The sequence below is a fragment of the Oncorhynchus mykiss genome, chromosome 9 (genome assembly GCF_057628025.1).
Source record: "Oncorhynchus mykiss isolate SJ-2025 chromosome 9, ASM5762802v1, whole genome shotgun sequence".
In the NCBI taxonomy this organism is placed as follows: domain Eukaryota; kingdom Metazoa; phylum Chordata; class Actinopteri; order Salmoniformes; family Salmonidae; genus Oncorhynchus; species Oncorhynchus mykiss.
This window is the reverse complement of record NC_143030.1, coordinates 13,758,762-13,772,137: the sequence shown is the minus strand read 5'-3', so window position 1 is coordinate 13,772,137 and position 13,376 is coordinate 13,758,762. Positions and strand designations below refer to the sequence as shown.

Here is a 13,376-nt window from a genome sequence, read left to right as displayed (position 1 = left end):
CCTCACTGGTTGTCTAGGTCTTAAATTGGACACAAATTGTAAAACCAGCATACACTCAGTCCTCCATGGAATGAGTTTGACAACCCTGATTTAGGGCCCAGGGCCTCAGCTTGGATCAGGGCCTTAGTCTGGGACTGTTTTTTCCCCAGTTCTTACCGTTTTCACACTTTAATAACTCAAGTTTGTTTCATCTACACTTCATATGAGAATGTCTCAAACACTAATCAGGATAGAACTGGTGTATGGATAAAATATTAAATATAACAGAACGTTTGTACCATTTGTGTGTTACAAGTGTGAAATATATTTTTAAACAGTGTTCTTTGAGCTTGGTCTAAAATTATGTTTTAGGAAATGTCCACAATGCAACTAGTTCTGATGGTCATAGTGATGAGAGAGTTACCATGTGTCCTGAGAGGGAGAAAGAAACCAGAGAGGTGAATGGATCCTCTACCATCATAGAGATGGAGGAGTTACTCTAGCCTGGTCCCAGACCTGCTTGTGTTATTTTTCTCAACTCCATTGCATGGTGTCATTGCCAAGCCAAACTATTGTAGCTTTATGGTTGGTGTAACAATACTGCCACCTAGTGTTAGCGATAAGATCACTGCCATCTTCCTGTTGAATTATTATGGTGACTGCATAGTTTCAGTGCCGTAGCAATATGGAGTATTCTGAACAAACACACACAGAAGCAATACACAAAAAATGAGGGGTTCAACAACGGTTCTTCTAAGATATTCTAAGTTCTTCAAAGAACTTTAGGTTTATTGTTACTGAAAATTGCCCCCAAAAGGTTATTCCAAGAACCCCATAGGAGGTGGGGTTAATCGAGGAACCCCCTTAGTTGGTGGGGGTTCTTGCAGGAACCTAAGTCCCCATTGTTGTAGGCCAACCTGCTTACGTTGGATCAAATGTACAACTCAACTTCTATGTTTTAACTAAAAGACAAACTCCTGACAGTGAGGTACACATCTACTGCGAAAAGGATGGAGAGACTGTAATGAATGTCACAGCAGGGAATATAACCTATGGCCCTCGGTTTGTGAACTGGGATTCTGGGTCCAACGATGCTTACAGACAGGGACACATTCCCCTCCCCCTCACCGACTTGAGCCTTTCTGATCAGGGGACATACCTGGGCCTCCCCAGCCCTGACCACCAGAGAGGAAATCCAGAAGCTGTCGTTCTCACTATCACTCCCAAAGAGAAGCACTGCGATGACACAGGAAGGCCAACAATGTTGGAGGTGGTGTTGGTGGTTGTTTTGGTGATCATTCTAGTTGCTGTTATTTTCTATTTTCTTGGAGGGAGATTGAAAGAAACAATGGCTGAGTGGTTTAAAGGGACTTGTTTGAGATCTCAGTTCAGTCCCTGTCCAGAAGGGGAACAGGGTGGGGAGCATCTCTCTGTCACCATAAGTGAAAGTGAATCAGAGACAGAAGAAGACAGGACTGGGACAAGGACATGTTTTGTCCCCTATGCACCTGCCTGTATCATCAGAGCTCTGTCAGGACCTCCCTCTACCCCAGGCCTTGTTACCAAGGCTACTGATGGACTTCCCTCTACCCCAGGCCTTGTTACCAAGACTACTGATGGACCTCCCTCTACCCCAGGCCTTGTTACCAAGACTACTGATGGACCTCCCTCTACCCCAGGCCTTGTTACCAAGACTACTGATGGACCTCCCTCTATCCAGGCCTTGTTATCAATGGTACTGATTGACCTCCCTCTACCACAGGCCTTGTTACCAAGACTACTGATGGACCTCCCTCTACCCCAGGCCTTGTTACCAAGACTACTGATGGACCTCCCTCTATCCAGGCCTTGTTATCAATGGTACTGATTGACCTTCCTCTACCACAGGCCTTGTTACCAAGGCTACTGATGGACCTTCCTCTACCTCAGGCCTTGTTACCAAGACTACTGATGGACCTCCCTCTGCCTATTTGAGGAGTGTTTCCTGTCTCCAATTTGATTAATAGAAACATTAAACATTATGGTAGTTCAGAATGTATTTTGTACATGATCAATTCATTTTACACATCACATTATGGATATACCTCAAATGTTATTCTACAAGATCCAGACACAAAACAACTGAATCAATCGTTAAACTACATGGTTTACAATATGTGATGATGGATACTGTACCTCTGTGTGATATGTAGGTCTACTATGATGGATGCTATGATTGACAAAGCAAAAGAACATAACATCATATTAGAAATAACTATTCATAAAATGTTAAATGAAACTAAGCTGCATGATGTACTACACAGAGGAAATGTTAAATAAAATACAGCAAACATTTATCTTTAGTTCAAAGACGCTATAAAAAGGTGCTAGTCTGTAGTTCTTATTGTACTTGACTTGGTGATGGACGAGGGACACATGACACATCCCTTTACATTACTGTCCCATGCAACTCTACACTAGCCTGATCCCAGAACAGTTTATGCTCTCATTATGAAGACGTGACATCACAGTTCCTTTAATGAGCTGGTAAGAGATCAGAAACAGACTGACACCCAGGACAACTCTACACTAGCCTGATCCCAGAACAGTTTATGTTCTCATTATGAAGACGTGACATCACAGTTCCTTTAATGAGCTGGTAAGAGATCAGAAACAGACTGACACCCAGGACAACTCTACACTAGCCTGATCCCAGAACAGTTTATGCTCTCATTATGAAGACGTTACATCACAGTACCATTAAGGAGTTGGTAAGAGATCAGAAACAGACTGACACCCAGGATAACTCTACACTAGCCTGATCCCAGAACAGTTTGTTGGTAAGAGATCAGAAACAGACCGACACCCAGGATAACTCTACACTAGCCTGATCCCAGAACAGTTTGTTGGTAAGAGATCAGAAACAGACTGACACCCAGGATAACTCTACACTAGCCTGATCCCAGAACAGTTTGTTGGTAAGAGATCAGAAACAGACTGACACCCAGGATAACTCTACACTAGCCTGATCCCAGAACAGTTTGTTGGTAAGAGATCAGAAACAGACTGACACCCAGGATAACTCTACACTAGCCTGATCCCAGAACAGTTTGTTGGTAAGAGATCAGAAACAGACTGACACCCAGGATAACTCTACACTAGCCTGATCCCAGAACAGTTTGTTGGTAAGAGATCAGAAACAGACTGACACCCAGGATAACTCTACACTAGCCTGATCCCAGAACAGTTTGTTGGTAAGAGATCAGAAACAGACCGACACCCAGGATAACTCTACACTAGCCTGATCCCAGAACAGTTTGTTGGTAAGAGATCAGAAACAGACTGACACCCAGGATAACTCTACACTAGCCTGATCCCAGAACAGTTTGTTGGTAAGAGATCAGAAACAGACTGACACCCAGGATAACTCTACACTAGCCTGATCCCAGAACAGTTTGTTGGTAAGAGATCAGAAACAGACTGACACCCAGGATAACTCTACACTAGCCTGATCCCAGAACAGTTTGTTGGTAAGAGATCAGAAACAGACTGACACCCAGGATAACTCTACACACTGTTAGATGTTTGTTCATTGTAAGATTCCACACAACAGTTATAGCCTGATTAGCATTATTAGCATTATTAGGGAAATGTGCAACTAGTGTGAGAGAAACAGACTTCAGTTAAACTGGTAAGAATGGAAATAAAACTAGAATATTGACTTTGCAAGAGGATTTGACCCTGTAGGGTAAATGAATTAACAAATGGGCCTTTTCAAAACAACCAACAGAAGGAGAAGAAACAAAATACAAGTAAATAATTACACACAAAAACCCCTATAGCAATATACAGCTTGTTACTCCACACAACACAGAACAATACATGTTGTGACGTTAGGAAAAAGGCCCATAATACAACAGTTTCTTCCTATAGAGCTGAATACTGTCAAAACTAAATCACACATGAACAGTTATGATATAACTGCATGTAAGAAATGTACAGTACCAGTCAAAAGGTTGGACACACCTACTCATTCCAGGTTTGTTTTAAAAAAAAACGATTTTCTACATTGTAGAATAATAGTGAAGAAATCAAAACTATGAAATAACACATATGGAATCATGTAGTAACCACAAAAGTGTTAAACAAATCAAAATATATTTTATATTTGAGATTCTCCAAGTAGCCACCCTTTGCCTTGACAGCTTTGCACAATCTTGAATAAAAAAATATATCAACTCTTGAATGGGTTAGGTGTTTCCAAACCTTTGACTGGTACTGAATATTTTATTTTTTCTGATAGTTCTGCTTTAAAAGCTCAGTATTCCAGAAAGAAGATGGTCACGTCGCTGGTCGATATTTGGTCAATTTAGTCATACAAATTAATGACACATGAAATGATGTGCATTCTCATGCATAACTGGCCACAGTGAGAAAATGTTCATATACCACACATAGGTAAGGAAATGAAGAATGCAGATGCCATGACTGAGTCCCCATTCTCCGCCCTTCTCCCGAAGCGTGCACTTGCACACTTTCTCGTAACGATTTCACAAAGGTTGAATCCAGCCAACGCTTACACCACTACTACGCTTTTAAAGCCATAAAAAGGGGAGTGTGCAAGTGCACACTTCTGGACAAGGGTGGATAACCAGAATGTGGCCCAAGCCAACTTTCACCCTCTGTCCATCCACCCCTCCCTCAGTGTACCAGCTCCAGCTGGCTGGCGGAGAAGGGCAGCACCCCGCTGACGTAGTAAGCGATGCCCAGAGAGAGCAAGGCGATGACCACCAGCAGTAGCAGCACCCTCCAGAAGCCCAGGTCCTCAACAAACTCCTGCCAGGTGGTCCTGAAGCTGAACAGGACTCCCTCCCTGTTCTGGAGGTCGGGGTTCAGCAGGGAGTGGCTCTCCATTGCACTGACAGGAAGAGAAAGAAGTAGCCCAGTGTCAGCTTACATGCCATTACTTGATTATAAATAGGAGAGATAGACAGGAAAGACAGATAGGAGATATGAGAGATAAACAGGAAAGATAGACAGGAGAGATAGACAGGAGAGACAGACATGGGAGATAGACAGGAAAGACAGAGGAGAGATAGGAGGGAGAGATAGATAGGAGAGATAAACAGGAAAGATAGACAGGAGAGACAGACATGAGAGATAGACAGGTAAGACAGAGGAGGGAGAGATAGATAGGAGAGACAGATAGGAGGGAGAGATAGATAGGAGAGATAAACAGGAAAGATAGACAGGAGAGACAGACATGAGAGATAGACAGGAGAGACAGACATGAGAGATAGACAGGAAAGACAGAGGAGAGATAGATAGGATAGACAGATAGGAGGGAGAGATAGATAGGAGAGATAAACAGGAAAGATAGACAGGAGAAACAGACATGAGAGATAGACAGGAGAGACAGACATGAGAGATATACAGGAAAGACAGAGGAGAGATAGATAGGAGAGACAGACATGAGAGATAGGCAGGAGAGAAAGATAGGAGAGACCGATAGATAGGAGAGAAAAACAGAAAAGATAGACAGGAGAGACAGACATGAGAGATAGACAGGAGAGATAGACAGACAGGATAGATAGACAGGAGAGATAGATAGGAAAGACAGACAGAAGAGACAGATAGGAGAGATAGACAAGAGAGACAGATAGGAGAGACAGATAGACAGGAGAGATAGACAGGAGAGACAGATAGATGGTACACAAGTACATAGGGGTCGGTTTGGGATGGAACCCCCTTGTGTTGGAGAGATAGCACAGACAGATATATAGGAGAGACAGATAGGAGAGATAGATAGGAGAAATAGCGCATATATATATATATATATATATATATATATATAGGAGAGAGATATATAGGAGAGATAGATAGGAGAGATAGATAAACTCAGCAACAAAAAAAAGTCCCCTTTTCAGGACCCTGTCTTTCAAAAATAATTCGTAAAAATCCAAATAACTTCACAGATCTTCATTGTAAAAGGTTTAAACACTATTTCCCATGCTTGTTCAATGAACCATAAACAATTAATGAACATGCAACTGTGGAACGGTCATTAAGACACTAACAGTTTACAGACGGTAGGCAATTAAGTTCACAGTTATGAAAACCTAGGACACTAAAGAGGCCTTTCTACTGACTCTGAAAAACACCAAAAGAAAGATTCCCCGTTGTATTCCCTGTCCATCTGCGTGAACGTGTCTTAGGCATGCTGCAAGGAGGCATGAGGACTGCAGATGTGGCCAGGGCAATACATTTCAGTGTCCGTACTGTGAGACGCCTAAGACAGAGCTACAGGGAGACAGGACGGACAGCTGATCGTCCTCGCAGTGGCAGACCACATGTAACAACACCTGCACAGGATCGGTACATCCAAACTTCACACCTGCGGGACAGGTACAGGATGGCAACAACAACTGCCCGAGTTACACCAGGAACGCACAATCCCTCCATCAGTGCTTAGACTGTCTGTAATAGACTGAGAGAGGCTGGACTGAGGGCTTGTAGTCCTGTTGTAAGGCAGGTCCTCATCAGACATCACCGGCAACAACGTCGCCTATGGGCACAAACCCACCGTCACTGGGGTGCTCTTCACTGACGAGTCGCGGTTTTGTCTCACCAAGGGTGATAGTCGGATTTGCGTTTACAGTGAAGACGTTTCTTTTTTTGCTGAGTTTAGATAAATAGATACATAGATAGGAGAGATAGACAGATATATAGATAGGAGAGATAGACAGGTAGATAGATATATCGGTTTCCAGCTTAGAGTGGGTGTAATAGAGTTAAGATCGTGCCGTTAGTGAGCTCCACAGCTCGAAATGTCACCAATCACGTTGCTGAATTGCTAGCTTTTCGGAGGCGTATTATTGTCAAGCGGGCGGTTAAGTGTGTTGGCGAGGCAGAGTACGAAACATCAAGTACCGGTAAGGACTTGTGAGTGAGGGAACTATACTGTTAAGCAGCATAGTAATGCCTGTAAAATAGGCTCCCCTCCACTTCCTGCACTGCCCTCCCCCTGTTCTGCACCTCTCTCATTAACTCCCCCACCCCTCTCCTCACCTCTCGCTCTCAGCCATTTGCATGGTCTCCAGTTTGGAGTGGGCTCCCCTGTTGAATCCTTTCAGCTCCTGTTCCTCTAGGCCCTCCAGCAGGCGGATAGCGTCCTTGTTCACCCCGCGCCTCTTGGCCAGCACCAGAGGAGTGGACCCGTTGTGGTTACTGGGAGAGAGAAACACCCAATGTAGCATGATAATGTTCAAACAAGGGTCCAACCAATGTTTGAGAAACACATTGACTCTATGGGGAGTGGACTGTTGGACCAATGTGTATATCTGAAAAACCTAACAGGGTGACCTAAAGGGTTCCTCTATGTGATAGAACCCCTGTAACTCTAACCGTGCTTTTACCCCTCAGTCAAAGCCCCTCTCAGCCCCCAAGCCAACTGTAAAACAGTCTCTACTCCCCCTCACTCCCTTCCAGGCCCTCCCAACCCTCAGCCCCTCTCAGGCCCCAAGCCAACTGTAAAACAGTCTCTACTCCCCCTCACTCCCTTCCAGGCCCTCCCAACCCTCAGCCCCTCTCAGGCCCCAAGCCAACTGTAAAACAGTCTCTACTCCCCCTCACTCCCTTCCAGGCCCTCCCAACCCTCAGCCCCTCTCAGGCCCCAAGCCAACTGTAAAACAGTCTCTACTCCCCCTCACTCCCTCCCAGGCCCTCCCAACCCTCAGCCCCTCTCAGGCCCCAAGCCAACTGTAAAACAGTCTCTACTCCACCTCACTCCCTTCCAGGCCCTCCCAACCCTCAGCCCCTCTCTCACCAGATGTCTATCTTGAGACCGTTGGACACCAGGAACTGGATGGTATCCACGTGTCCACAGAGGTGTAGCGCCGTGTTTCCCTGGTAGTCTGTAGCCAGGAGGTCCGCCCCAAACTTATGGAGGAAACAACAGATGTCCACGTTCCCCCTGGCGGCCGCTAGGTGCAGGCCAGTACGGCCCCGGTTGTCCCGTGTGTTGGGGTCACAGCCCGTCTCCAGGAGCCGCTTGGCGAATAGCAGGTCCCCGTCGATGCAGGCCTGCAGTTAGGGATTTGCCATTATTTAACCAGGCAAGTCATTGAGAACACATTGTCTTTCACGATAACGTCCCGGGATGAGTTAGATGAATTAGTTGATTGATTGATTCTGTATTGAATCAGAGAATAAGGGAATTGATTAACAGACCTTAGCTAACTTAAACTTTAAATCGATTCTGAAGACCTGGGAGCACACCGTAGAAAAACGCATTGCAACCGAAAGAAGAGTTTCTATTGGACAAATTCTGGTAGGTCCATCCCTGTTTGCTTCTGTTTGGTTCCTACACTGTTGCACAACACAACACCACACCGGACCCTAGAACCTACACACTTGTGGGGATGTGAGAGGATTTGACAGGTGTCGTCAATATGGTGAAACCTCCATCTAACCTATCAGAGGGCAAGTGAAGCTACTACCAGATTGCTTACGCCTGTCAGATCCTCACAGACCTAAGTAAATAGGGCGTAGGGGTGGATTTGGGATGCAATCCCCTTGTGTTGGACTCAACCCCACCAGGAGCAGGGCAGCAGACATTAGGGTTGTCAAATCACACGCGCCGAATAAAACAAGTGTAGAACATACAGTGAAATGCTTACTTACGAGCGCTTACCCAACAATAAAATAACAATAACAACACTACTGGTACAGAGTCAATGTGCAGGGGTAGGCATCTTCCCTACCTGGAGCAGGGGAACGGAGGTCTGAGACGAGTCATTGATGAAGACATAGGACATTCCAGCGTACCTGAAGGGGGGATATGGAGGAAGGGAGGGGAAGGAAGAAGACGAGGAGGAAGGCAGAGGGAGGAAACGGAGAAGCTTTATTGGTTAGGACTATGTACGGTGCCTTCAGGAAGTAATTACACCCCTTGGCTTTCCCACAATATGTTGTGTTACAGGCCTACACACAATACCCAATAATGTCAAAGTGGAACTGTATGTAGAATTTTTCTACCAATTAAATAAAAAATGTCTTGAATCAATAAGTATTCAACTCCTTTGTTATAGCAAACCTAAATACATTCAGCAGTAAAAATCTGCCTAACAAGTCACATAAATTGCATGGACTCCCTCCTGAATAACTACCTCATCTCTGTAAGGTCCCTCAGTCGAGCAGTGAATTTCAAACACAGATTCAACCACAAAGAACAGGGAGGTTTTCCAATGCCTCACAAAGAAGGGCACCTATTGGTTGATGGGCAACAAAAAAAAAATCAGACATTGAATACCCCTTTGAGCATGGTGAAGTTAATTAATTACACTTTGGATGAGGGATCAATACACCTATTCACTACAAAGATAAAGGTGTTTTTCATAACTCAGTTGCCGGAGAGGAAAAAAACTTCTCAGGGATGAGGCCAATGGTGACTTTAAAACAGTTACAGAGTTTTATGACTGTGATAGGAGGACACAGGCTGGATCAACATAATTGTAGTTACTCCACAATACTAACCTAAACGACAAAGTGAAAAGAATAAAAAATATTCCAAAACATGCATCCTGTTTGCAATAAGGCACTAAAGTAGAAGTGCAAAAAATGTTGAAAATAAATTAACTTTATGTCCTGAATACAAAGCGTTATGTTTGGGGAAAATCCAACACAACACATCACTGACTACCACGCTTCATATTTTCAAGCATGGTGGGGCTGCATCATGTTATGAGTACGCTTGTCATTGGCTAGGGAGGTTGTTTTTTTTAGGATAAAAGGAAACGGAATAGAGCTAAGCAGGCAAGATCCTAGAGGAAAACCTGGTTCAGTCAGCTTTCCAACAGACACTGGGAGACAAATTCACCTTTCAGCAGAACAATAAACTAAAACACAAGGACAAATATACAATGGAGCTGCTTACCAAGAGGACATAAAATGTTCCTGAGTCGCCTAGTTAAAGTTTTTCCTTAAATCGTCTTGAAAATCTATGGCAAGACAAGAAAATGGCTGTCTAGTAATAATCAACAACCAATTTGACAGAGGATGAAGAATAAAAAATTAAAAAATACTGTACAAATATTGTACAATCTAGGTGTGCATAGTTCTTAGAGACTTACCCAGAAAGACTCACAGATATAAATGTATTGACTCGGGGGTGTGAATACTTATGTAAATGAGATATTTTTGTATTTCATTTTCAATAAATTAGCACCAGACTAGAGGTCGACCGATTAATTAGTGCCGATTTCAAGTTTTCATAACAATAGGAAATCGGTATTTTTGGGCGCCAATTTGTTTTGTTTTTATATTTTTTAATACCTTTATTTAACTAGGCAAGTCAGTTAAGAACACATTCTTATTTTCAATGACGACCTAGGAACAGTGGGTTAAACTGCCTTGTTCAGGGGCAGAACGACAGATTTTCACCTTGTCAGCTCGGGGGATCCAATCCTGCAACTTTACAGTTAACTAGTCCAACGCTATAACCACCTGCCTCTCATTGCACTCCACGAGGAGCCTGCCTGTTACGCGAATGCAGTAGAAGCCAAGGTAAGTTGCTAGCTAGCATTAAACGTATCTAATAGAAAACAATCCATCAATCATAATCACTAGTTAACTACACATGGTTGATGATATTACTAGTTTTTCTAGCGTGTCCTGTGTTGCATATAATCGCTGGGGGATGATTTAACAAAAGCGCATTTGTGAAAAAAAGCACAATCGTTGGACGACTGTACCGAACCATAAATACCAATGCCTTTCTTCAAATCAATACACAGAAGTATATATTTTTAAACCTGCATATTTAGCTAAAAGAAATCCAGGTTAGCAGTCAATATTGACCAGGTGAAATTGTCACTTCTCTTGCATTCATTGCACGCAGAGTCAGGGTATATGCAACAGTTTGGACAGCCTGGCTCATTGCGAACTAATTTGCCAGAATTTTACGTAATTATGACATAACATTGAAGGTTGTGCAATGTAACAAGAATATTTAGACTTAGGGATGCCACCCGTTAGATAAAATACCAAACGGTTCCGTATTTCACTGAAATAAACGTTTTGTTTTCTAAATTATAGTTTCCGTATTCGACCACATTAATAACCAAAGGCTCGTATTTCTGTGTGTTATGCTATAATTAAGTCTATGATTTGATAGAGCAGTCTGACCGAGCGATGGTAGGCAGCAGCAGCAGGCTCGTAAGCATGAATTCAAACGGCACTTTCGTGCGTTTGCCATCAGCTCTTTGCAAGAACAGCGCTGTTTATGACTTCAAGCCAATCAGCCTAATGGCTGGTGTAACCAATGTGAAATGGCTAGCTAGTTAGCGAGGTGCATGCTAACTTTTACGTTTCCAACACTTTGTTTTTGCATTATTTAAACCAAATTGAACTTGTTTCATTATTTATTTGAGGCTAAATGGATTTTATTGATGTATTATATTCAGTTAAAATAAGTGTTCATTCAGTATTATTATAATTGTCATTATTACAAAAAAATTATTGGCTTTTTTTGGTCCTCCAATATTCGGTATCGGTGTTGAAAAATCATAATCGGTCGACCTCTACACCAGACCAAAAGAAAACATCCACAAACAAAGTTTTACTTTGTCATTATGGGGTATTGTGTGTTGGAGACCTAATTATTTTTTTAAAAATCGATTTTAAATTCAGGCTGTAACACAAGATGTGTAATAAGTCAAGGGTGAGTTTTTGATCCACCTCTATGCAAACGACACCAGTCTGTATACTTCTGGCCCTTCTCTGGACACTTAACGAGCTTCAACGCCATACAACACTCCTTCCGTGGCCTCCAACTGCTCTTAAATGCTAGTAAAGCGAAATGCATGCTCGTCAAACGATCGCTGCCCGCACCCACCTGCCTAGCATCACTACTCTGGACGGTTCTGACTTAGAATATATGGACAACTATAAATACCTAGATGTCTGGCTAGACCGTAAACTCTCCTTCCAGACTCACATTAAGCATCTCCAATCCAAAGTTACATCTAGAATCAGCTTCCTATTTCGCAACAAAGCCTCCTTCACTTATGCTGCCAAACATACCCTTGTAAAACTGACTATCCTACCAATCCTTGACGTCGGCGATGTCATTTACAAAATAGCCTCCAACACTCAACTCAACAAATTGGATGCAGTCTATCACAGTGCCATCAGTTTTGTCACCAAAGCCCCATATATTACCCACCAATGCGACCTGTATGCTCTCGTTGGCTGGTCCTCGCTACATATTCGTCGCTATACCAACTGGCTCCAGGTCATCTATGAGTCTTTGCTAGGTAAAGCCCCGCCTTATCTCAGCTCACCATGGTCACAATAGCAGCACCCACCCGTAGCACACGCTCCAGCAGGTATACCTCACTGGTCATCCCCAAAGCCAACACCCCTTTGGCCGCTTTTCCTTCCAGTTCTCCCCTTCCAATGACTGGAACGAATTGCAAAAAATCACTGAAGCTGGAGACTTAAATCTCCCTCACCAACTTTAAGCGTCAGCTATCAGAGCAGCTTACTAATCGCTGCAGCTGTACACAGCCCATCTGTAAAAAGCCCATCCAACTACCTACCTCATCCCCATATTTGTTTTTCTGCTCTTTTGAACACCAGTATTTCTACTTGCACATCCTTATCTGCACATATCACTCCAGTGTAAATTGCTAAATTGTAATTACTTCGCCACAATTGGCCTATTTATTACCTAACCTCCTTACTTCATTTGCACATTGTATACAGATTTTTCTATTGTGTTATTGACTGTAAGTTTGTTTATTCCATGTGTAACTCTGTGTTGTTTTTGTCGCACTGCTTTGCTTTATCTTGGCCAGGTCGCAGTTGTAAATGAGAACTTGTTCTCAACTGGCCTACCTGGTTATATAAAAATGTAATAAAAGGAGTTTAAATACTCTCTTTAGGCACTGTAGCTAGAGCTAACACAAGGTAGGTAGCTAAGTTAGCTCTTATTACTGAAATGAGCAGAACATTATTATTCCCTAGTTAGATCCTTAAACTACGGTATTACGAAAGGTAAATCCTGAAGAAAAGTTCGCTTGGCGTATAAGTAAACGTTTAACTGCACATGCAGTGGATAGCTAGGCAGCTATCCAAGATAAACAGATATACAGCTAGCTAGCTACTTCTTGCCAGATAAGCTAACAAAAAAGATGCTAGCTAACGCACTAGTAATAACGTAACTATAAGCAATTATCAATATTATCCAACACATTAAAACATTCGGAAAGCATATTGTACCACATCTTCAGATGTTGGTGATGATATTTACCTGTTAATGTGTTCCAAATCAGACGTCAAAATCCCCTTTTCTGCAAAACAGTGTTGTTGTGGCGGTGCTGAACAAGCTGTGATTTTACGACGACAGTTTGGCGCAG

General features: G+C 43.0%; 1 protein-coding gene across 2 annotated transcripts; it reads right to left on the bottom strand.

Moving 5' to 3' along the window:
* Positions 1-2,000: 2,000 nt before the first annotated feature.
* LOC110531434 (ankyrin repeat domain-containing protein 46) lies at positions 2,001-13,376 on the bottom strand. 2 transcript variants are annotated; one of them, XM_090183508.1, is made up of 7 exons: positions 13,271-13,376; positions 9,893-9,956; positions 9,126-9,224; positions 8,721-8,784; positions 7,784-8,040; positions 7,027-7,185; positions 2,001-4,876 (listed from the first exon to the last, which is right to left on the bottom strand). In XM_090183508.1, exons 3-7 carry the CDS (start codon positions 9,128-9,130, stop codon positions 4,660-4,662), a joined length of 702 nt encoding a protein of 233 aa, XP_090039634.1. In that variant the 5' UTR covers positions 9,131-9,224; positions 9,893-9,956; positions 13,271-13,376; the 3' UTR covers positions 2,001-4,659. The 2 variants fall into 2 exon arrangements, with proteins under 2 accessions (XP_090039634.1, XP_036843207.1); XM_036987312.2 differs by lacking the exons at positions 9,126-9,224; positions 9,893-9,956 and having other exon boundaries at positions 13,271-13,371.

Excerpts from the sequence above, each read along its gene's own strand:
- LOC110531434 (XM_090183508.1), bottom strand. Across the intron at positions 8,041-8,720 it reads CCTCCGTTCCCCTGCTCCAG|GCCTGCATCGACGGGGACCT; the intron begins GTAGGGAAGATG and ends CCCTAACTGCAG. Across the intron at positions 7,186-7,783 it reads GGTCTCAAGATAGACATCTG|TAACCACAACGGGTCCACTC; the intron begins GTGAGAGAGGGG and ends TCTCTCTCCCAG.